The 23,264-nt window shown below is 47.3% G+C and overlaps 2 protein-coding genes across 2 annotated transcripts; both read right to left on the bottom strand.

Annotated features, from left to right (window-relative positions):
• Positions 1-8,754: 8,754 nt before the first annotated feature.
• On the bottom strand, positions 8,755-16,818 carry LOC121136611 (testis-expressed protein 52-like). Its single transcript, XM_040737263.1, has 2 exons — positions 16,693-16,818; positions 8,755-9,718 (listed from the first exon to the last, which is right to left on the bottom strand). The coding sequence occupies exon 2, from the start codon at positions 9,716-9,718 to the stop codon at positions 9,164-9,166; it is 555 nt and encodes a 184-aa protein (XP_040593197.1). The 5' UTR covers positions 16,693-16,818; the 3' UTR covers positions 8,755-9,163.
• On the bottom strand, positions 11,509-23,201 carry Tex52 (testis expressed 52). Its single transcript, XM_040737257.1, has 3 exons — positions 22,483-23,201; positions 16,693-17,243; positions 11,509-12,063 (listed from the first exon to the last, which is right to left on the bottom strand). Exons 1-3 carry the CDS (start codon positions 22,558-22,560, stop codon positions 11,718-11,720), a joined length of 975 nt encoding a protein of 324 aa, XP_040593191.1. The 5' UTR covers positions 22,561-23,201; the 3' UTR covers positions 11,509-11,717.
• Between the last annotated feature and the right edge of the window lie 63 nt (positions 23,202-23,264).

Below are 23,264 nucleotides of genomic sequence, written 5' to 3'. Positions count from 1 at the left end.
TCTCTTCTGGCTTCCTAAGGCACCAGGAATGTGTGTTTCACAAATATACATGCAGACAAAGCATCTATACTCCTAAAATAAACAAGTAAGATTTTAATAATCACTAAGGAGTAATTACTTTAATCTCTAATGAAGAAACAGAAGTTTCCAGCAGCCCCCTGTAAGATTCTTGTCTCTCTGCTGTGATCCTAGTCTTTAACGGCTATGCCACATCTCTCTAGCCAACTCTGTAGCTTTTTTTTTTTTTTTTTTTTTGAGACAGGGTCTCTCTATGCAGCTCTGACTGTCCTGGGACTCACTATGTAAAACAGAACGGCCTTGAACTCTCAGAGATCCTCCTGTCTCTGACTCTCTGAGTACTGGGGTTAAAGGTGTGCACAACCATTCCCTGCCTTTTTTCCTTCTTCCTTTTTAGATTCATTTTACATATATGAGTGTTTGCCTGCATTTATGTGTAGCATGTGTGTACCTGGTACCTGGTGCCTGGTGCCTTGGAGGTCAGAGGAGAACATTGGATCCCCTGGATCAGATGGTTGAGAACCATTACGTGGGTGCTGGGAAATAAACCCAGGTCCCCTGCAAGAGCCCCAAGTGCTCTTAACCACTGATCCAACTCTCCAGCCCCCTAGTACTCTCAAGAAATGGGGGTGGAGGGAGGGTTCCTTCCCATGACACTTGAGAAATTTATTACATCTCTTACTTGTTTCATCTTACAGTTCATGTAATTATCAAAGTGGATGGCTATAAACTCAGAAGGGCCCAGGTTCTCCGCTGAGTGGTGTTCCCTCACACAGGAACTAGTATTTACTAAGGCTCTACTCATTAAGCTAGCCCTGAGTACACAGGGGTATGATGGCTACTTTGAGGTCAACCTGCCACAAATTAGAATTTCCTGAGTGGGAAGTCTCAACAGAAGTGTCCTGACTGCCTTGACCAATGTGGGAATATTCACCCTAATTGTGAGTGGCACCTCAGGCAGCAGCTCAGATAAAACAGGTCTAGGCAGAAGGAAGAGTGTCTCCCCTTTTGCTTGCCAGGCCTCCCTCTTGTGACTGCCCTATTGCTGCTGCTCGCCTCACTGATGTCAGAGCCAGCATTCCCAAGCGTTAGTTGTAGACTAGGGACCAGTGGCTCTCCAGGAAACTTCCCAGCTTCTGGTGCCAGGCTACTGAGGCACTATCCCCAAGGACTAAGTAACTACTGGGTTCTCAACTCTGAGGTGTGATTCTGCTGTTGTTACTGTTTTACAGCTGACTTAATACAGGTCAGGTGTGTGTGTGTGTGTGTGTGTGTGTGTGTGTGTGTGTGTGTATGATCATTCCTTTGGTTCTGTTCCTCTAGAGAATCCTGATTAGATAAAGAAGCCAGGCAACAAGCAACTAAAAGTATGTCAGGTAAGTTGTTCTAATTCATGAGGAAAATAAAGAGCTTAAGAAAATAGACACAGCCGGGTGGTGGTGGTGGTGGCACACACCTTTAATCCAAGCACTAAGGAGGGAGAGGCAGGCAAATCTCTTGTGAGTTTGAGGCCAGCCTGGTCTACAGAGCTAATTACAGGTCCAGGACAGTCAGGGCTACACATAAAAACCCTGTCTCGCCGGGCGTTGGTGGCGCATGCCTTTAATCCCAGCACTCAGGAGGCAGAGGCAGGCAGATCTCTGTGAGTTTGAGGCTAGCCTGGTCTACAGAGTGAGTTCCAGGACAGCCTCCAAAACAATACAGACAAACCCTGTCTCGAAAAACCAAAACATACGAAAGGGGTGGGGGGAGGAAGAGAGAGACAGAGGGGCGGGAGGGAGGGAGAGGAGTGAGTGAGAGAGAGAGAGAGAGAGAGAGAGAGAGGAGAGAGGAGAGAGAGAGAGAGAGAGAGAGAGAGAGAGAGAGAGAGAGAGAGAGAGAGAGAGAGAGAGAGAGAGAGAGAGAGAGAGAGAGAGAGAGATAGTCACAGGGGAGCACTAATTTCAGCTTGCTCTTCCTTCTGACAGACCACCTGAGGGACACCGCCCCTCCCATGTCACAGAGAACAGAACACTGGCTTCCACAGGCCTTCTAAGCTCACTTAGAGCTGTGGGCTTTGTGTTTGGGGTGATGGTGATTGCCAAGCAAGACACCAAAAGGCAAGATTTTCTTCGTTTTCCAACCTCATAGTCCTCAGGTTGAAAACCTAGAAAGTTTTGTGTCTTTGGCTAAAACCAAATTCCACTTTGGATTGTCATTTGGTGTCAAATAATTATTACAGATTATGTATGCATACACATGTATTAGTTACTTTCCTTCCTTGTCATAAAATACCTGACAGAACTTCTTCTAGAAGGAAGGATTCATTTTGCCTATGGTGGAGGATGCCGGCCATCCTGTCCTGGAGCGCATAGTGACAGGACTGGGAGGCAGGTGGTCACGCTGCTTCTGCAGTCAGGAAGCAGAGAGACGAAGGTTGCTGTTGGCTGGCTTTTTCCTTTTCTTCCTTTTTTCCCTTCCGTTCAGCCCAGGACTCCCCACCATGGAATGGTATCCCCCATATTCAGAGTGGCCCTTATTTCCTCAGTGAACACTCTCTGGAAACTCCCTCACACACTCTTAGTCACTGTTCTATTGCTGTGAACAGACACCATGGCCACAACAGCTTCTTTAAGAGAAAGGGTTTAATTGTGGGCTCGCTTACACTTCCAGAGGTTTAGTCCATTATCATCACGGTGGGGAGCATGGCAGCAGGCCGGCGGTGAGGTGGTAGTTGAGAGCTCCATTCTGATCCACAGGTCAGAGAAAGACTCGGCCTGGCATGGGCTTTTGAAACCTCAAAGCCCACCCCTGTAGGGGTGTGGACAGGGGTACAGGGACAGGAAAGAATATAAGGAAAAGGGAAAGCAAAAGTCCTCTCTCTCTTGGAAGCTGGCTGCGCTTCTCATCTTCCCAGCTTGTATGTTAAGTGCTTTCTCCTGTTAATAAAAATACTTGTTTCCCCCATTGTATTGATTTCCTCGTCACACCCCCAGTGACACACTTCAACAAGCCGCTACCTGCTAATCCTTCTAATCCTTTCAAATAGTGTCACTCCTTAGTGACTAAGCATTCAAATATATGAGCCCATGGGGGCCATTTCTATTAAAACCAGCACACACATGACCAGAGTTGTGTCCTCTAGCTGACTCCATATGTAGTAAGTTAACAATGAAGATTTTCTCTCTCTCTCCTCCTCTCTCTCTCTCTCTCTCTCCTCTCTCTCTCTCTCTCTCTCTCTCTCCTCTCTCTCTTTCTCTGTGTGTTTGTGTTTATATAATAAAACAGTGTCTAACTAACCTAGGATGACCTCAGACCCACTGTGTAGCCAAGGATGATCTTGAACTCCTGACCCTTGTGCCTCTAACTCACTGCAGCTATATTCTAAGCCACTGCCCTTTTTGTTCAAACCACAAAAGAGCTTTTTATGTTTGTTTTGGTTTGGTTTTTGAAGACAGAGTTTCTCTGTATTGCCCTGGCTGTCCTGGAGCTCACTCTATAAACCAGGCTGGCATCAAACTCACAGAGATTCCCCTGCCTCTGCCTCTTAAGTGCTAGGATCAAAGGTGTGTGCTGCCACCACCACCCAGCCACAGAAGAAATTTAAGGCACTTTTTGTCTTTAAATATCTTCACACCCTTTCTATATTTGTTCCTTAAAGCTGAATGGTGCCATTCTTCCCTCTGTCTGTAGGATAAGTTGAGCCTGTGGGCTCAGTGAACCTACTCACCCACCCCAGGCAAGTACTCTGCCACATAAGGAAATTCCCAGAATATTCTAGATAGAATGCGTTATTCAGAGCTGGATAGATAGGTCCCTTGAGACACCGAAGGTAGAGGGCAGCCAACTCTATTTCAGGCTTCCTCCTCTGTGCCTGTCAGAGCTGCTGAAGGCATGAATGATGTGGCCTGTGAAAATTCTCCTGCCCAGCAAGAGTCCCAGGAACCCAGTGCCAATTTTCAAATCTTGAGAAGGAGAAGAAACTGTCCTGATCCCATACTAGAAGAAAGATCCTCTAAAGAGAACTAGGCCAAGCTCACATTTGGTGTTAGTGACTCTGGCCTGATCCTTCCACATTGTGGGTGGCAAAACCAGGGTACAGAAAGGATGGTGTCTTGTCCATGAGTTCAAACAAGCTGAGATGTCAGATGTCCCAGTTAAGGTTTTCTACAGCTTGTGCTCAGCAGGTAAAAGCGCTTGCCACACAAGTATGACCACCTGAGTTCAATGCCCAGAACCCACTATGGAAGGAGGGAACTGACTCCCCAAAGTTGTCCTCTGATCTACACACACACTCACACACACACACACACACACACACACACACACACACACACTAAATAACTAAATAAATAACCCAAAGAAGAAAACACGATTAAAAAGCAAACAAGAAGTTACAACTCTTAACCAAGATGGCAACTATGCCTTTAATCCCAGCACTCAGGAGGCTGAAGAAGAATCACAAGTTGGAGGCCAGCGTGAGCTACATAGGGATGTCAAGTCTCAAAAGCAAAAGCAAAACAACAACAAAAGAGACCCTGAAGCCAAGTAAAGTGGCTCATGGCTATAATCCAGAACTTTGATGGTGGAGGCCATAGGATCAGGAGTTCAAGGCCACATAGAAAGTTTGAGGCCATGCTGGGCTGCATAGCAAGTCTTGTCCTTAAAAAAAAAAAAGAATTTTTGTGCCAGGCATATTGGCATGTGACTTTACTCCCAGAACTCAGGCAGCAGAAGCAGCGAGTTTGAGGCCAGCCTGGTCTACACAGTAAATTCCAGCCCAGCTAGGGCTACACAATGAGACCCTATCTTAAGTAGTACTAGGGTCAGTCCTTGATACCAGGAATAAAGTGACAAGAATTTCATGCCATCTGATTGGACAATTCAGAGTGAGGTGCTAATGCACAGTCTGTAGAATTGGAATGAGGCTTAAATGAGAAGCAGAACAGCAAAAAGAAACTCTGTCTCAGTTTACCTATCCCTACAATGGGATGCATCATGGGAATTGAACGGATTGGTTCTGTAGGTCCCTCAGAGTGATATCTGACCAGCAAATGATAAGGAAGCAGCTGTTAGGGTACCATGATTGGTTCTGTAAGTCCCTCAGAGTGAAGGGAAATGCTGAGGAAGTCGCTGTTAGAATACCATGAGGAGTACACATGCTCACTCTGACTTGTCACTCCTCTTTGCTCTCAGGTCCAAAGGATCACATTTTAGTTTTAGGGTTTTGGTGATGGTGTTTTGAGACAAAGTTGTACTCTATAACCCAGACAGGGTTGAAATTCATGATAACTCTCCTGCCTCAACCTTCCCAATCCTGGGATTACAGGCTAATTCTTTTTTTTTTTTTTTGTTTTTTACGAGACAGGGTTTCTCTGTATTGTTTTGGAGGCTGTGGGTCCAGCCCGGCCTCGAACTCACAGCGATCCACCTGCCTCTGCCTCCCGAGTGCTGGGATTAAAGGCATGCACCACCACCGCCTGGCCAGGCTAATTCTTACACTTTATAATTGCTTGTATTTTCCCCCCACTCAATTCTAAGGCTTATGAGAGCAATAACCTTTATTTCTCTGCTCTTTTTGCACAAAGTTTTTTGTTATTTAATTTTTATTAATGAGCATGAGTGTTTTGCCTGCTTATATGTCTGTGCACCATATTCTGTCTGGTGCTTGTGGAGGTCAAAACAGGTTGTCAGATCCTCCTGGGCCTGGAGTTATAAAGTTGTTAGCTGCCATATGAGTGTTAGGAACTGAACTTAAGTCCTCTGTAAGAACCATCAACATGGCTAGAGAGATGGTTCAGCATTTAAGAGCACTGGCTGCTCTTCCAGAAGTCTTGAGTTCAATTCCCAGCCACCACACAGTGGTTCACAAGCATCTGTAATGAGATCTGGTGCCCTCTTCTGCTGTGCAGGCATGCATGCAGACAGAGCTCTCATACATAAAAAAAAAAAAAAAAGAACTGCCAGCATTCTTACCCCTGGAGCCAACTCTTAGCCCCTTGTACATGTGTTTTTGTTTTGTTTTGTTTTGTTTTGTCATGAGCTAATTGTTCACAAGACTCCACAAAGAACACATTGTCATTACCCCACCTCTCTGGTGACAAAATACTAACCCAACCCATGGAGTACCCACTTCATACTTTGACTCTCAGAGGTCAAGTGATACTACAAGCAATCGCTCAAGGTCCTTCTGCCTCCCTCTTTCCTCAAACTCCCCTGGAACTTATTCTTACTGCGCCAGCTAGAAGTCACAGAGACAAGCTCAGGCTGACAATATGTGGTAGCATGATCAACAAACACATAGCCCTTTGGAAGAATCTGTCCCTGGGCCTGCAGAAGGGGTGTGCCTCAGGACTGACATATGAAGAGCAGTCTCTTTCCTGAATAGTCAAAGTAGTTAATAAGTAGTCAATAATCTCTGTGCAATTCCTGTAAGGTTATCCAAGCCCAGAAGAGCAGCTTCACTCAGGGAACACGGCAAAAACAGGACTCTTAGCCCCACCGGACCTATCCATCCAGATCGTCTGCGTAGCATCCAGCAGTTTGTGCATTAATGAGCTCTGGAGGGAGGGATTTGGACACCCCATATAATTAAGAACCAAGTCCTTCAGGACTCTGGCTCCAGGAGAGCCTACAGAGACGTTTTTTATTGTTTTTGTTTCTATGTTGTGATTTATTTTTAAGAGTCTTGCTGTTTCAATGGCTGGCCTGGGATTCATCATGTTGCCCAGTCTAGCCTGGAACTCATAATTCTGCTTCTGTCTCCTGAATGCAGTCTGGTCCTACTACCCTCCCACCAGTTCCCAGGAGCTCTCCATTCCTGTAGCTTCCAGTACCCACCACATCTGATCTTCCTTCAGGCCTGCAGCAATTTGAAAATCTGAGCTTGCATGAAGCCTGTCCTTAGGACCCAGGCTGGAGACTTAAAGGGATTCCTGGTTCTGAAGGCCCCCATGTGTCTGTGCAGCTGTTGGCATTCAGCAGGAAATAGTCAGTTTCTGGGTGTGGCATGCGAGGTGTGTGCAGACAGACAGGCTCCATCCTTCCAATCCTTCCATCTCTTGCTTCCTCTCATCTCCAGACAGACACAGCTCCAGGCAATCTGATGCCCCTTTCTGGCCTCCATGAGTCTACACACACACACACACACACACACACACACACACACACACACACACACACACACACACACACACACACACACAGTTCCCTCTAATGTCTGTTTCTGTTGGGACCATTCGAGTAGGACCTAAGTGACTCTAGCCCCTCCTCTGTAACCTTCTGAAGACCTTCTAACCTTCTAGACTTAGCCCTGCTTTCTCTGTTAAGCTTCAAGGAGTGGAGAGGGTCATTCTAGCCCACAAATGTCTGCAATATCAACTTTCTAATGTTTTTATTGTCATATCATACATAACTGATTTCATTGTATTCCATTCCTGTGTATATAACATATTTTAATCATGTTCACTCTCATTAGCCTTTCTTGTCCTCCTGTCCTAAGGACCCCTTTCCTCTTCCCAACTGGTGTGTGTGCCCCGATTAGGATTACTTATGGAAGGAAATGTCTCCACTCCAAGAACTCCCAGCTTGCCTGCAGCCCCTCAGGAGGGAGAAGTGGCTCTCCGTTCATCCCTCTTCCCCTCCTTCCAGACAAGATAACGTCTCTTTCTCCCATCTTTCCTTTCTGTGTGCAGGGTAGAATCCAAGGCCCTGGCATGCAAGCGAGGACCCCACTGCCAAGCTGCACTCTGAGTCCCTGCCTCGGGTTCTTTTACATACAGACAAGCCATTTCATACCTGTCCAGTAAGGTGAGTGCTTCTGACCCTTCTTTATCAACTGAGACACCAAAGCACTTGTCAAAAAGACACCCTCTGGCCTTAGTTCTGACCCCAGGTTTCATTTCTGCTTCCTCTGTTAATAACGGACATTACTGGGGCTGGAGAGATGGCTCAACAGTTAAGAGCACTGGCTGCTCTTCCTGTTCTTCCAGAGGACCCAGATTCAACTCCCAGCACCCACATGGCAGCTCACAACTGTCTGTAACTCCAGCTCCAGGGGATCTAGAATCCTCACACAGCCATGCAGGCAGAACACCAATGCACATAAAATATTTTTTAAAAAATGGACTTTACTGGCCAGAAGTGACAGTATATGCCTTGAATCCTGGAACTGTGCAGGTGAAGACTGGAGAATCATGAGTTCAAGACCAGTCTTGGCTACAATGAGACTCCAGCTTAAAAGGGGGCTCTTAACTGGGGGTTTAATATTCTTGTGCCTCAGGCATGTATTAATTCTTTATTTTCCTTGTTTAAAAAAAAGGAAGGAAAGGAAAAAGAGAGAGAAGAAGAAGAAAGAAAAAAGAGAAGGAGGGAAAAGGGAGGGCCTGGAGATGTCTGCAGTTAAAAACACTGGCTGCTTTTCTAGAAGACTCAACATTCAATTCCCGGCACTCACATGGCCACTCTCAACTGTCTAACTCCAGTTCCAGAGAATCCAACCGCCTTTTCTGGCTTCCTCACGCACCAGGCATGCTTGTGGTATACAACAGACATACAGGCAAAGCACCCTACACATAAGTTTTTGAAAACTTAAAAAACAAAAATAAAATGACAGCCAGCCATGATGGCATACATATGTAATTCTAGCATTCAAGTAAGGCAGGAGAATCACCAGTGAAGGCCAGCCTGGACCAGATAGCATGATCCTGCCTCAACAGAAGAAAAGAAATACAATAATGGACACCCACACACATATAATTGGGTGCTTTGCAGGTATAGTGTGATTTTGGTAGTTGCCTCTTCTTTCTTTGGAAACCAGGGACTAAATTACATGCCTCAGTATCCCTAGGCCAATCAGATATTGAATTCACAGTAGTGCCCTCTCTCCACTTTTAGTTAAATAATGAAGTGTCATCCACTGCCCCCCCCATGCCATCTGCACCATCTGGCCAGCTGCTTCCAGGAAGCACTTGGGAGTGTGGCTCCAGGGAAAACACTTCTCTAGTGTTTGCAAGGCCGTGGGTTCCAGTGCACAGAAGAAGAAGTCTCAGATGAGCATGAGTGGGGATGTTGGAGATGCAAATTAGACACCGGAAACAGGACTGGGGGAGGGGAAGGGGCACAAGGGCATGGGCAGGATCACCACCCGGGAAGGGGCGGGGTGAGCTTACTTCTTGAAGTTTGGTGGGGGCAGAATATTGCCTTGGGCATCGAGCGGAGGGGCCCTCAGTTCACTCCTCAACTTGAGTTTCTCCACCTCCTTCAGCTCTCTCACTGCTCTCACCATCACTTGCTTCTTCCTGTTATTGTCCTTGAAGATGGGGGTAGCACTGATGAAGGTCAGGAAGCTGTGTGGACCCATCCAGGAGGGCGGAGGGATGGCAGGTTGTGCAACCGGGAGACGGTGGGCATTGAAATGAGTCAAGCAGCGCCAGACGTTGCTGTCATAGGCTATGTCTGGCCTGGTGGGGAAGGTGGCAGGCAAGCGTCCCACATCGAGCCATGTGTGAAAGCCCCAGGTGTGCTGGGCTGCATCCTTCCAAGGATAGAGTACCTGGTGACGAACCTTGGACTTGCAATCTGTGTGTGGTGGCCTCTTCAGAGCCAACTTGTGGTAGGCTTGCTGGGTGAAGCCTGGCAAGTCTGCGACCTCTTTGGGGAGGAGGAACTCACGCTGGGTCCAAGTCTGGTAGGTGGGGAAGGGTTCTCTGGCATGGACCATCTAGGAAGACACAAAAGGGAGTCTAGAATGGCTGTGCTAGCAGAGGGCCAGGTGCTGAAGACATGCTCTGCTCTCCTTCCTGGGCACAAGCTGCCAGCCTCCAACCCAGGACTCATCCCCATGTAGATGGCCTCCACAAGTAGACATTCCTCCATTCCCACTGTCATCGGGGTGTGTGTGTGTGTGTGTGTGTGTGTGTGTGTGTGTGTGTACAGTCATGTAGGTGCAGGTGAACATGTGTGTGTGTGTGAAGTCAGGAGACAACCTTGGTTATTGTTCATCTTGTTTTGGTTTTTGAGATGGTATCTCTCACTGGTCTAGGAATTATTGGTCTGGCTACACTACACTGTCTGTCCACCAGCCATCAAGCCTCAAGAATCCACCTCTCTCCACCATAACCCCCATCGTCAATGCTGAAGCCTTTGGAGTCAACAGAAGCTCAGGTTCAAGGACCACCACAGGCTGCAGTGTAACCATTCTTGGAGGGCAACAAGGTAGTTTGGTTCAGCACAACTCAGTAGCTGATGTTGGTTCAAACTTTGGGAGTCTGACCCCAAGTAGTTTATTTTAGGCAGATGTAAGCACAGCACAATTTGATGGGAATTTTCCTGGTGATAATTGACTCACGCCCACGAGCATAACAAAGCTTAAGACACCACTACATCAAAACGCTCGGTAAAGTACAGGTGACATCCTCCATAAAGATGGGTTCCATAGATTAATTGAGAAAAACAAGCACATAAGAATCTTTGGGAGGATCTGCTGTGGTCTCAGTCACACAGATAACACAAAGGTCACCAGGCTATATACCAGCCTTCTGGGCAGAGAACAGGTTATACGGTTCTCCCTTTGAAGAGACAAGCCGGAGTGTTTAACATTTCTGGTTTTCTTGGTGCTTATCTGTGAGCACAAGGACCTCAGAGCCTCCTTCACCTTTCACCTAGAATCTCTACTTGTTCCTCTCTTGTCCTGCCGAGGAATGGCTGCCTTCCTCAGGTCTGACTCTCCAGCACTATCTGCGACCAAATTCTGTAGGGAGAGGTACAAGCAGGACTACAACTGTTGCATAGTTGTACTACAACCCCTGTGTCTGGTGTTGGTCCAGATTATCAAATAGTTCACAGAGGACATGCCACTGAGGTTATTGTTTGGCCTAATAGGTTCTCTATCCTCTAACCAACCCCAGTGTTACTGTGAATTTGTTCTGAGAGTAGAGACTTTTTTTTGTATGTGTGATGGGGATTGAACATAGGACCTCACTCTTGCTAGGCAAGTGTTCTACCACGGAGCTATATTCCCAACCTGCAATTCCTTACCTACTTACCTACATTTTTTTTTTTTTTTTGGTTTTTCGAGACAGAGTTTCTCTGTGGCTTTGGAGGCTGTCCTGGAACTAGCTCTTGTAGACCAGACCAGCCTCGAACTCACAGAGATCCGCCTGCCTCTGCCTCCCAAGTGCTGGGATTAAAGGTGCGCGCCACCAACGCCCGGCCCCCCCTTACCTACATTTCTTACCATACTTCTTCCTCACCCCAACACACACACACACACACACACACACACACACACACACACACTCACTCACTCACTCACTCACACACACACCTCAACACTCCATATTCGAATCTTTTTTCTTTCTTGTTTTTTTGAGACAGGGTTTCTCTGTGTAACAGTCCTGGTTGTCCTGGAACTCACTTTGTAGACCAGGCTGGCCTCATAATGATATCACCTGCTTCTGGGCTCTCTGAGGGTGGGATTAAAGAATGTGCCACCACAGCCCGGCTATCCTCCTTCTAATCTTAGGAGTTGGGGGCCCCACCCCCTCTCCGTCCCAGTCCTCCCACATTACTATGAGTCCCCCAAGGAAGACACAGAACAGTTCAGAGCTTCAGTAATGTCTCCAGAAGCCTGATACAGAGGTGGTACAGGGCTGGAGGATGGTCGGAAGGTTATTCTCCAGAAGCTAGAGTCTTCAGCCTCCTCAGGCTTCTGAAGAAGGCTAGGCTGCCTTCCCTGAGGCCCACTTTGGCTCCTCCCATCTGGAGGCACTTTTAGAAGTACCCAGGGTTCTCTTCCTCTCCCCCTCCGGTGTTTTGGCAGGTTTTGCCTTGGATAGGTAGTAGAGGGGCTTGACAACCCGGTTCTCTATCAGGGCCTGGTAGTCCTTCACGAGGTCTTTGCTCAGGGGCACACTGGGCAGCCGAGCCAGTTTCAGGACCTTCTCCTGGTAGTGAGGCTGAAGATTAGGGCAGGGCCAGTTCTTGGTGAAATTATTGGGAAGTGGGTTGGGTAGGATCTGGGGGCCCCAAGGCTCCAGCCTTCCACCAGCAGATATGTGCTGGAACCTGTTGGGAAAGAGGTTCAGAGACAGCACAGTCAAGGGGTGGTTCCAGGCATGGTAGGGAGAGGAGGGAAAGACAGGTGACTATTCCCATCAGCTGTTTGGGGATCAGGCTACATACCAAATGGCCTGCATTTAACTGTGTTGTGGCATTATGTGAGCCATACTGTCTAGCTGTACACCTTCATCCTTTAAAAACATGATTTTTAAAAAAATTTATGTGTATGAGTGTCTGGCCTGAATGTTGGCATGTATACCGCTTGTTAGCCTGGTGTTGGTGGAAGTTAGAAGAGGGTGTAAGATTCCCTTAGGCTAGAGTTACAATGGTGAGTTGCCATGTGGGTGCTGGGAATTGAATTCTGGTCCTCTGGAAGAGCAGCCAGTGCTCTTAACTGCTGAGCCATCTTCCCAGCCCCTCACCTAGATTCCTCTCATACATCTGTGTGGTGCTATGGAGGGAACCCAGGGCCTTGCACAGCCTTGGCAAGCGCTCCACCACTGAGCTCCACCCCAATCCAGTTATCCACTCTGCTTCCTTCTTCTTCTCTTCCATCTCAGTGTGTAGTCCATGCTGGTCTCCTTCTTGAGATCCTCTTGTCTCCTCCCCCAGAGTGCTAGGACCACGGGCTTCTACCACCACGCCTGACTCTATTACAGCGTTTTATCTAAATTCCAGCCATTCTTCTCCTCTCTTTTCTCCTAATGCACTGCAGATGGGAAGACCGCTGAAGTCAGCGTAGTGTAGCAGCAGGCGACTTCCTCTTCTGTGTTGGCCTGTAGTATTAAATTGAACAGGAGCAAATTGACTTAAAAACAAGCCAACAGCATGGTTGGATAGTAACAGATTTTCTGTGCTTCAATGGGCTTTGTGCCTGGTTTGCTGCTTTTGGTTTGCTTGAGGTTCTCAGCTGTAATTGCATGTGAGACTCACCCCAGAAACTTGGTTTTGTTGTTCATTTGTTGTTATTATTATTATATTACTATTATTAGTGCAGAGATGGAAACTTGAGTCTCTTGCATGGTAAATAAGAAGCTATATCCTGCCAGGTGTTGGTGGTGCATGCCTTTAATTCCAGCTCTCCAGAGGCAGAGGCAGGAGGATCTTTGTGAGTTTGAGGCCAGCCTGGTCTACAGAGAGAGTTCTGGAACAGCCAGGACTGTTACACAGGAAAACCTTGTCTTGAAAAAACAAAAACAAAATACAAAACAAAAAGAAGAAGAAGTTATATTCCTGAGCCATGTCCCCACCCCTGTGATATTTTGAAAAATTCCCCAGGGATGTAGCCTAGTAGTAGAAACCTTGCCAAACATGTATAAGTCCTTGAGTTTGTATCTAGAGAGCCACAGGGATTAGGATAGAATCTCATGTAGCCTCGATCGTATCCATATCCATTGAACCCAGTACTTCATGCTGCTAGGTCAATAATCAACTAACTGAGCTAGGTACCCACCCTCTATTTTGAAAGAAGGTCTTGTGTAGCCCAGGTTGGCATCAAACTTACTGTGTAGCCAAAGATGACCTTGAATTCCTGATCCACCTGCCTCCATCTCTCCCAAGTGCCAGGATTACAGGCATGCATCACCATATCCTACAAAACTGTGAATCTTTCTGAAGATGCCTGTATGATACACATTAGTTACCAATAGTCTTCCTGTATGGACTGCAGAGAAAGCTAGGGTCCTCAAGGTGACTCGTCTCAAAAAGTCACCAACTTTTGGTTCCGTATTTTAAAAAGTGTATGTGTATGTATATGCATATAAACACACGTGTGTAAGGTACATGTGAATATGTGTGTGTGTGTGTGTGTGTGTGTGTGTGTGTGTGTGTGTGTGTGGTGCGTGCAGGTGCTGGAGAAAGCTTTCAGTGTCTGCTCTCTCACTTTCTGCCTTACTCCCTTGGAACAGAGTCTGTCACCGCATCTGAAGCTTACTATTTCAGCTAGGCTAGAGGCCACTTTGCTCCTGGAATCTGCCTGTCTCTGACCCAGCAGTGCTGGGTTACAAGTATGCATGGTTGTGTCTAGCTTCTTCTGCATGGGTGTGGAGGAGTCAAACTTAGGTTCTTCTGCTTGTGCAGAAAATGCTCACCCACCAGTCATCTCCATGAGTGACTGTGCAGAACTGGGGGTGGGCCTGGCCTCGAACACACTAAACAAGTATCCTACCCCTGAGCTGCACTCCTAGGCTTCACTGGTTTTTGTTTTGTTTTTAATTTAAAATCCCAGCAATGAGATGGTAGTGCACACCATCACTCAGGAGGCAGAAGCAGGCCAATCGCTATGAGTTTGAGGCCAGCCTGGTCTACAGAGTGAGTTCCAGGATTGCCAGGGCTACACACAAACCTTGTCTTGAAAAACAAAACAAAGTCTCAAGCTAGGTATGCTGGCACATACCTTTAATCCTAGTATTGTGAGTTCCAGGCCAGCCAAGGCTATATAGAAAGACCCTGTCTCAAAAAAAATTCTCATAGGGAATGGCTGGAGAGATGACTCAGTGGTCAAGAGAGTTTAGTGCTCTATCAAAAGAGTGCAGTTCAAATCCCAGCATCTATGTCAGGTGGCTCACAAACACCTTTGACTCCACCTTCAAGTGATCTGGCCTCCATGAGCATCTGCACACACACACACACATACACACACACACACACACACACACACACACACACACACAGTTCCCTCTAATGTCTGTTTCTGTTGGGACCATTCGAGTGGGACCTAAGTGACTCTAGCCCCTCCTCTGTAACCTTCTGAAGACCTTCTAACCTTCTAGACTTAGCCCTGCTTTCTCTGTTAAGCTTCAAGGAGTGGAGAGGGTCATTCTAGCCCACAAATGTCTGCAATATCAACTTTCTAATGTTTTTATTGTCATATCATACATAACTGATTTCATTGTATTCCATTCCTGTGTATATAACATATTTTAATCATGTTCACTCTCATTAGCCTTTCTTGTCCTCCTGTCCTAAGGACCCCTTTCCTCTTCCCAACTGGTGTGTGTGCCCCGATTAGGATTACTTATGGAAGGAAATGTCTCCACTCCAAGAACTCCCAGCTTGCCTGCAGCCCCTCAGGAGGGAGAAGTGGCTCTCCGTTCATCCCTCTTCCCCTCCTTCCAGACAAGATAACGTCTCTTTCTCCCATCTTTCCTTTCTGTGTGCAGGGTAGAATCCAAGGCCCTGGCATGCAAGCGAGGACCCCACTGCCAAGCTGCACTCTGAGTCCCTGCCTCGGGTTCTTTTACATACAGACAAGCCATTTCATACCTGTCCAGTAAGGTGAGTGCTTCTGACCCTTCTTTATCAACTGAGACACCAAAGCACTTGTCAAAAAGACACCCTCTGGCCTTAGTTCTGACCCCAGGTTTCATTTCTGCTTCCTCTGTTAATAACGGACATTACTGGGGCTGGAGAGATGGCTCAACAGTTAAGAGCACTGGCTGCTCTTCCTGTTCTTCCAGAGGACCCAGATTCAACTCCCAGCACCCACATGGCAGCTCACAACTGTCTGTAACTCCAGCTCCAGGGGATCTAGAATCCTCACACAGCCATGCAGGCAGAACACCAATGCACATAAAATATTTTTAAAAAATGGACTTTACTGGCCAGAAGTGACAGTATATGCCTTGAATCCTGGAACTGTGCAGGTGAAGACTGGAGAATCATGAGTTCAAGACCAGTCTTGGCTACAATGAGACTCCAGCTTAAAAGGGGGCTCTTAACTGGGGGTTTAATATTCTTGTGCCTCAGGCATGTATTAATTCTTTATTTTCCTTGTTTAAAAAAAGGAAGGAAAGGAAAAGAGAGAGAAGAAGAAAAAGAAAAAAGAGAAGGAGGGAAAAGGGAGGGCCTGGAGATGTCTGCAGTTAAAAACACTGGCTGCTTTTCTAGAAGACTCAACATTCAATTCCCGGCACTCACATGGCCACTCTCAACTGTCTAACTCCAGTTCCAGAGAATCCAACCGCCTTTTCTGGCTTCCTCACGCACCAGGCATGCTTGTGGTATACAACAGACATACAGGCAAAGCACCCTACACATAAGTTTTTGAAAACTTAAAAAACAAAAATAAAATGACAGCCAGCCATGATGGCATACATATGTAATTCTAGCATTCAAGTAAGGCAGGAGAACCACCAGTGAAGGCCAGCCTGGACCAGATAGCATGATCCTGCCTCAACAGAAGAAAAGAAATACAATAATGGACACCCACACACATATAATTGGGTGCTTTGCAGGTATAGTGTGATTTTGGTAGTTGCCTCTTCTTTCTTTGGAAACCAGGGACTAAATTACATGCCTCAGTATCCCTAGGCCAATCAGATATTGAATTCACAGTAGTGCCCTCTCTCCACTTTTAGTTAAATAATGAAGTGTCATCCACTGCCCCCCCCCATGCCATCTGCACCATCTGGCCAGCTGCTTCCAGGAAGCACTTGGGAGTGTGGCTCCAGGGAAAACACTTCTCTAGTGTTTGCAAGGCCGTGGGTTCCAGTGCACAGAAGAAGAAGTCTCAGATGAGCATGAGTGGGGATGTTGGAGATGCAAATTAGACACCGGAAACAGGACTGGGGGAGGGGGAAGGGGCACAAGGGCATGGGCAGGATCACCACCCGGGAAGGGGCGGGGTGAGCTTACTTCTTGAAGTTTGGTGGGGGCAGAATATTGCCTTGGGCATCGAGCGGAGGGGCCCTCAGTTCACTCCTCAACTTGAGTTTCTCCACCTCCTTCAGCTCTCTCACTGCTCTCACCATCACTTGCTTCTTCCTGTTATTGTCCTTGAAGATGGGGGTAGCACTGATGAAGGTCAGGAAGCTGTGTGGACCCATCCAGGAGGGCGGAGGGATGGCAGGTTGTGCAACCGGGAGACGGTGGGCATTGAAATGAGTCAAGCAGCGCCAGACGTTGCTGTCATAGGCTATGTCTGGCCTGGTGGGGAAGGTGGCAGGCAAGCGTCCCACATCGAGCCATGTGTGAAAGCCCCAGGTGTGCTGGGCTGCATCCTTCCAAGGATAGAGTACCTGGTGACGAACCTTGGACTTGCAATCTGTGTGTGGTGGCCTCTTCAGAGCCAACTTGTGGTAGGCTTGCTGGGTGAAGCCTGGCAAGTCTGCGACCTCTTTGGGGAGGAGGAACTCACGCTGGGTCCAAGTCTGGTAGGTGGGGAAGGGTTCTCTGGCATGGACCATCTAGGAAGACACAAAAGGGAGTCTAGAATGGCTGTGCTAGCAGAGGGCCAGGTGCTGAAGACATGCTCTGCTCTCCTTCCTGGGCACAAGCTGCCAGCCTCCAACCCAGGACTCATCCCCATGTAGATGGCCTCCACAAGTAGACATTCCTCCATTCCCACTGTCATCGGGGTGTGTGTGTGTGTGTGTGTGTGTGTGTGTGTGTGTGTGTACAGTCATGTAGGTGCAGGTGAACATGTGTGTGTGTGTGAAGTCAGGAGACAACCTTGGTTATTGTTCATCTTGTTTTTTTGGTTTTTTTTTTGGTTTTTGGAGACAGGGTTTCTCTGTGGCTTTGGAGGCTGTCCTGGAACTCACTTGGTAGTCCAGGCTGGTCTCGAACTCACAGAGATCCGCCTGCCTCTGCCTCCCGAGTGCTGGGATTAAAGGTGTGTGCCACCAACGCCCGGCTTATTTTGGTTTTTGAGATGGTATCTCTCACTGGTCTAGGAATTATTGGTCTGGCTACACTACACTGTCCACCAGCCATCAAGCCTCAAGAATCCACCTCTCTCCACCATAACCCCCAGCCCTTGGATTTTATGTGTGTTACCTTTTAAAACTTTATTGCCTGAAAAATATTTTTATGAGTGTTTTGCCTGCAAGTATATATGTGTACCAAGTGCGCTTGTTAATGTAGGAGGGCAGAATCCAGGGGTCCCAACAAAATTAAAGATGGTTATTCTGTCATGTAGGTGGGAATCTACCCTAGGTCCTCTGCTGGAGCAGCGAATGCTTTTAACTACTGAGTCATTTTTCTAGCCCTCTGCAAAAATTTATGTGAGTTCTCGGGACTGAACTCTGGTTGTCATGCTTGCATGGCAAGTACTTTACAACTGAGCAAGCTCTCTCAACATTGTCAGCTTGACAGACTATAGAATCACATAGAATGCAAGCCTCTGGATGCTCAAAATGGGTTGTCTATACTAGGTTAATTGAGTTGGGAAGAGGATGCTGATGCCACCGTCCAGCAGAAAGCAAGGTGAGTACTATTGTTCATCTTCCTGACTCCCGACAACACCTACCATGTCAGACTACAGACCTGACCTGTGAGCCACAATAGTCTTCCCTTAACCTTGTTTGTCAGGCATTTTTTTGTCAATTAGATTAGTAATTGCCCCAATCCAGAAATTACTGTACTCTCCTCTGTATCATTTCTACAGATTTATCAAATCTCATTCTTTTTCCAGTTATTACATTTTGGCTTTGATTTCACTCTCTGTCAACTTCTATTCTTTTAAATATTATTTATACACACATATTTGTATCTTGAGTTTAAAATTCCTTTTTTTTTTTTTTTTTTTTTTTTTGAGACAAGTTTCTCTATAGCTTTGGAGCCTGTCCTGGAACTTACTCTGTAGACCAGGCTGGCCTCAAGCTCACAGATATCTATCCTCCTCCCTCTGCCTCCTGAGTGTTGGGATTAAAGGCTTGCGCTGCCACCACCCAGCAATTTTTATCTTTTTTTTTTTTTTTTTTTTTTTTTGCGCATACAGCCTTCTGCCTGCAGCAGAAGGTACCAGATCTCAATCAAGATGGTTGTGAGCCACCATGTGGTTGCCGGGGGAATTGAACTCAGGACCTCTGGAAGAACAGTCAGTGCTCTTAACTGCTGAGCCATCTCTCCAGCCTACAATTTTTATCTTTTAAAAATGTTATGCAGCTGGGTGTCCTGCCTATGTGTATGCCTGTGCACAACACACACCTGGTGTCAAAGGCGACCAGGAGAGGACATCGGACGCCCTGCGACTGGAGTTAGAGATGCTGTGAGCCACCACGTAGGTGCTGAGAGCCTGGGTCCTCTGGAAGAGCAACCAGCACTCTTAAATGCCAAGCATCTCTCTAGGCCCTACTTGCACTTACATGTTATTTAGTGTGTGTGTGTGTGTGTGTGTGTGTGTGTGTGTGTGTGTGTGTTATAGTGAGTGTGAAAGTAAGTTCTCAGTTCTCTCCTTCCACTACAAGTTCTGAGAAACTGAACTTGGGTATCAGGTTTGGTGACACATGCCCTAACCCGGAGTTGTTTCACTGACCCCCAACTTTCTCACCACACTCCCCTCCATTCTGCTGTCCTCATCTGTATCCCTGCAGACACATCAGGCCTAGGGGGATGGCCCGAGCCCACCATTCTACAACATCCTTCCCATTGTTCCTGGTCCTGCTGACACTGCAGGAGGCCCCTAAAGGAGGGCCAAGTGGCCTTCCATTCCAGTCCTTGTCACTTTCCCTCATTCACATTGAAAGGCCAGTTGGCCTAGAAAGAGTTTGGAGTGTCCTTTCCTTTACCTTTTCTGTGTCTTCCCTCCACAAAAGAGTGCCCCCTCTCTTGCAACTCCAAGAGAAAATATCCAATTCTGCTATAGTTTGCCTAAGTGTCCCTCAAAGACTGGTGTAAAAGGCTTAGTTCCGGCCTGAGGACTGGCTCCGAGGTGGTGGAGCCTCGTGGAAGTTAGGCCCCTGGCAGCATGCTCTTAAGGGGGCAGTGGGACCCAGGCCCCTTTCCTGCCTCCCTGCTTCTGGGTGCCTGAGGTGAGCAGCCTGCTTTGTCATGCTCTTCCTCCATGAGTCGCCTCACAGGTCCAAAGCAGCAAGGCTGCACACAGAAGCTCTACTAGCAGTCCCAGGGAACCTTTCCTCTTTTAATTATATGTATTTTGCCACAGCAGTAGAAAACTGACTAAAACTGTTAAAGTCCCTATTTCAGCTGTAGAAAGACCCTATTACAGTAAAGAATTCACATGAGGTCTCAACTGAGTGGGACCATGTTCAACCTCAGTATACTTAGCTGTGTGAAACATGACTAAGAGCTTGTTCAGTCTGACCAGGGCAGAAATGTCTCTTTTAAAATGTTCCTTCCTCTCAGCAGTACTCAGCAGAAAAAAACAATGGAATCTTGAAATTTGCAGGCAAATGGATGGCACTAGAGGAAACCATCCTGAGTGAGGAAACCCAGACACAAAAAGACAAACATGGTACTTACTCACTCATATATGGATTTTAGACATGGATCAGGGGAGTGCCAGCCTACAATCCCAGTGCCAGTGAGTCTGGGAAACAGGGAGGTTCCCAAGAGAGATGCATGATACCCCAGAGAAGTGGAATGAGGCAAGATCTCCTGAGCAGATTGGGAACATCCGGAGAAGAGAGAGGGAACCAAGAAAAAGAGAGGAGGATAAGGGGAGGGGAGAAGAAGGCATGGGGGAGCAGGAAGGTTGAGTCGAGGTAAGAATAAAGGAGAGCAGGATGAGAGATACCATAATAGATGGAGTCATTATAGGCTTAAGAGAGCTGACACTAGTGAGATCTACAAGGATAACACCAACTGGCAAACTAAGCAATAGTAGAGAGACTATATTAAATGCCCCTCCTTGATGGTAAGGTTGATGACTTCCTTATATGCCATCCTAGAACCTTTATCCAGTGACTGATGGAAGCAGAGACAGATACCCACAGCTAAACACTGAACTGCACTCCTGGAACCCAGTGACAGATGGAGGAGTCATGAGCAAAGGGGTCAAGACCGTGATGGTGAAACCCACAAAGACAGCTGACCGGATAAAGGGGGTCTCTTGAATCCCAGACTGATGGCTGAGAGGCTGACAGGGGACTGATCCAGACTCCATGAATGCAGTCTCAGTAAGGAGGCCACAGAAATCACTGGGGCCTTGGGTAGTAGTTCAGTGTTTACCATGGTTTATGGATGATCTTTGGGAGCCCATTCCAAATAGAGGGATGCTCTCTCAGCCTGGACACATGGGGAAGGGCCTAGGTCCTGCCCTGGATGAAATGAGACTTTAGACATCCCCCCCAAGGAGGGCCTCACCCTCCCTGGGGAATGATGTGGGGATTGGGTGGGGGGCTGGTGGAGGGACAAGGGAGGAGGGGTGGGAGAGGGAGCTGGGATTGACATGTGAAGCATGCATGTTTCTAATTTAAATAAAAACATTACAAAAAAATGTTCCTTCCTCAGCCAGCCGTTGGTGGCGCACGCCTTTAATCCCAGCACTCGGGAGGCAGAGGCAGACGGATCTCTGTGAGTTCGAGGCCAGCCTGGTCTACAGAGCGAGTTCCAGAACAGCCTCCAAAACAATACAGAGAAACCTTGTCTCGAAAAACCAAAAAAAAAAAAAAAATGTTCCTTCCTCTCACCACTCTAGGGCTTCCCTCACTCCAAAACCTGACATTTCTTCAGCATCATCCCCTGAATCACTTTAAAATTAACATCTAGTGCATGCGTGCATACATGCACACGCCATAGCATACGCGCGAAGGCGAGGACGGTTCTAGAGATGGAACTCAGGCCGTCAGGCCGGTGTCCCAACCACACGAGCCATCCTGTTGGCTCACTTACATGCTTACCTTCTCCCCTTGGATTTTGTGATAAGAGCTTGTTTGTAGCCCTGGTGGACCAGGCTGATGAATGCTAATGACAGGCATGCCTCGCTGTACCTAGCTCCCTAAGTCTCTTCTACAAGAGTACCCCAGAGGAAAGGTCTGAGAACTAACACAAACATGCCTGTCTATCCCAGGCAGATCTCCACAGGTTTGACAATAACCTGGCCTAGGTGTGAATTTCAACCAGGGCTATATAGGGAGCTTCTGCCTCAAAAATAAATGAAGCCAAATAAACAAACCCAAACCTGGGCATAATGCCACATATCTATAATATCAGCCCTTGGAAAGTTGAGACAGGGTTACTGCAGGCTGATAGTATCAGGCTAGCCAGGACTACAAAACAAACACCCTGAAATCTGAAAATGCAAGATGCCTAATGCTGAAAAATCTTATTTCTTCCTGGACAAGGGCATGGTGTCACAAGCAGAAAGTTCCACATTTGACCTTTGCTATCAGTCTCAAATATCAGATATCCTAAAAATATTGCACACATCAAGTTACCCTCAAGTTATGTAGAAGATACATGTGAAACACAGAGGAATTTCATTGTAAGTTTTGGGTCCTTTTCCCAAGACTGTTTATGACTACACACACTCCAAAATCCAAAAATAAATCCCAAAGCTAACAATATTTCTGGTCCCAAGCTTCTTAGATAAGGCCTCTTTAACCTGCACTAGCCAGGCTCCTCCTCCTCCCTAAGCTCCAAACTCAGCAGACCACAGGGTGAAGGCAGAAGACAGTTTGTGTACGAGAGTCTGCTGCTCAGAACAACCTGAAAGGCTGGCACAGTTGGGCCCCACTCTACCTGCAGGAAAGGCTCTCTGACATGAGACACAGTGTTCATGCTTGGCCTTTGGAGGGGTCTTTCCCAGCTGCTGGCCATCCTTCCTCTGAGCTGCAGGGCAGGAGGGGAAGGCTTGGGGGACAGCCCTTTCTGGTACCATTGTTTGCTGCTAGGGTTGCTATGGTGATGATTCCTGACTAGTGTGGCTGGGGGGAGGCTCTTGCCTGTCCTGGGAGGCTCTTCAGTCCCTGATGCTGAGGTAGGGAGGGGGGAAGTGTTCTGTCAGATCTGGTTACCAGATGTAACAGGAGCTGCTTCTAGGAGAACCTTGCCTGGGAGGTTTGAGGAGGAAGCAGGCAGGTCTCAGGCTTGGGGCTGAGATAGAAGAGGTACTAACGAGACACCTGTAATGGGCCGAGTTTTGTGGCTGGAATGTTGAAGGGAATGGAGGACTACAAGTGCTTTTGTTACTTTCAGAATTAGCTGGGTGAGCATTGGTAGCACACACCTTTAATCCCAGCACTGGGGAGGCAAAGGCAGGTGGATCTCTGTGATTTTCAGGCCAGCCTGGTCTACAGAATCAGCTGGGGCCTAAGTCAGATTCTGTTCCCATGGAAACAAGGTCTGAGGTGGCAGGGAAGAGGTGGGCAGTATAGGAAACAAGAAAGTGACTTTATGGGAGACAGGATCTCACGTAGCCTGGACTGAATCCTCCTGCCTCTGCCTCAAAGGCTGAATGATAGGTATGAACCACAACAGCAGACAACACTGGCCATTTCTGAGTAGTAAAAGTGTGGGAGGAA

Source organism: Mesocricetus auratus, unplaced genomic scaffold, assembly GCF_017639785.1.
Source record: "Mesocricetus auratus isolate SY011 unplaced genomic scaffold, BCM_Maur_2.0 Super-Scaffold_100676, whole genome shotgun sequence".
Classification (NCBI taxonomy): domain Eukaryota; kingdom Metazoa; phylum Chordata; class Mammalia; order Rodentia; family Cricetidae; genus Mesocricetus; species Mesocricetus auratus.
Note: the sequence above shows the minus strand (reverse complement) of the source record. Positions and strands in the feature narration are given on the sequence as shown.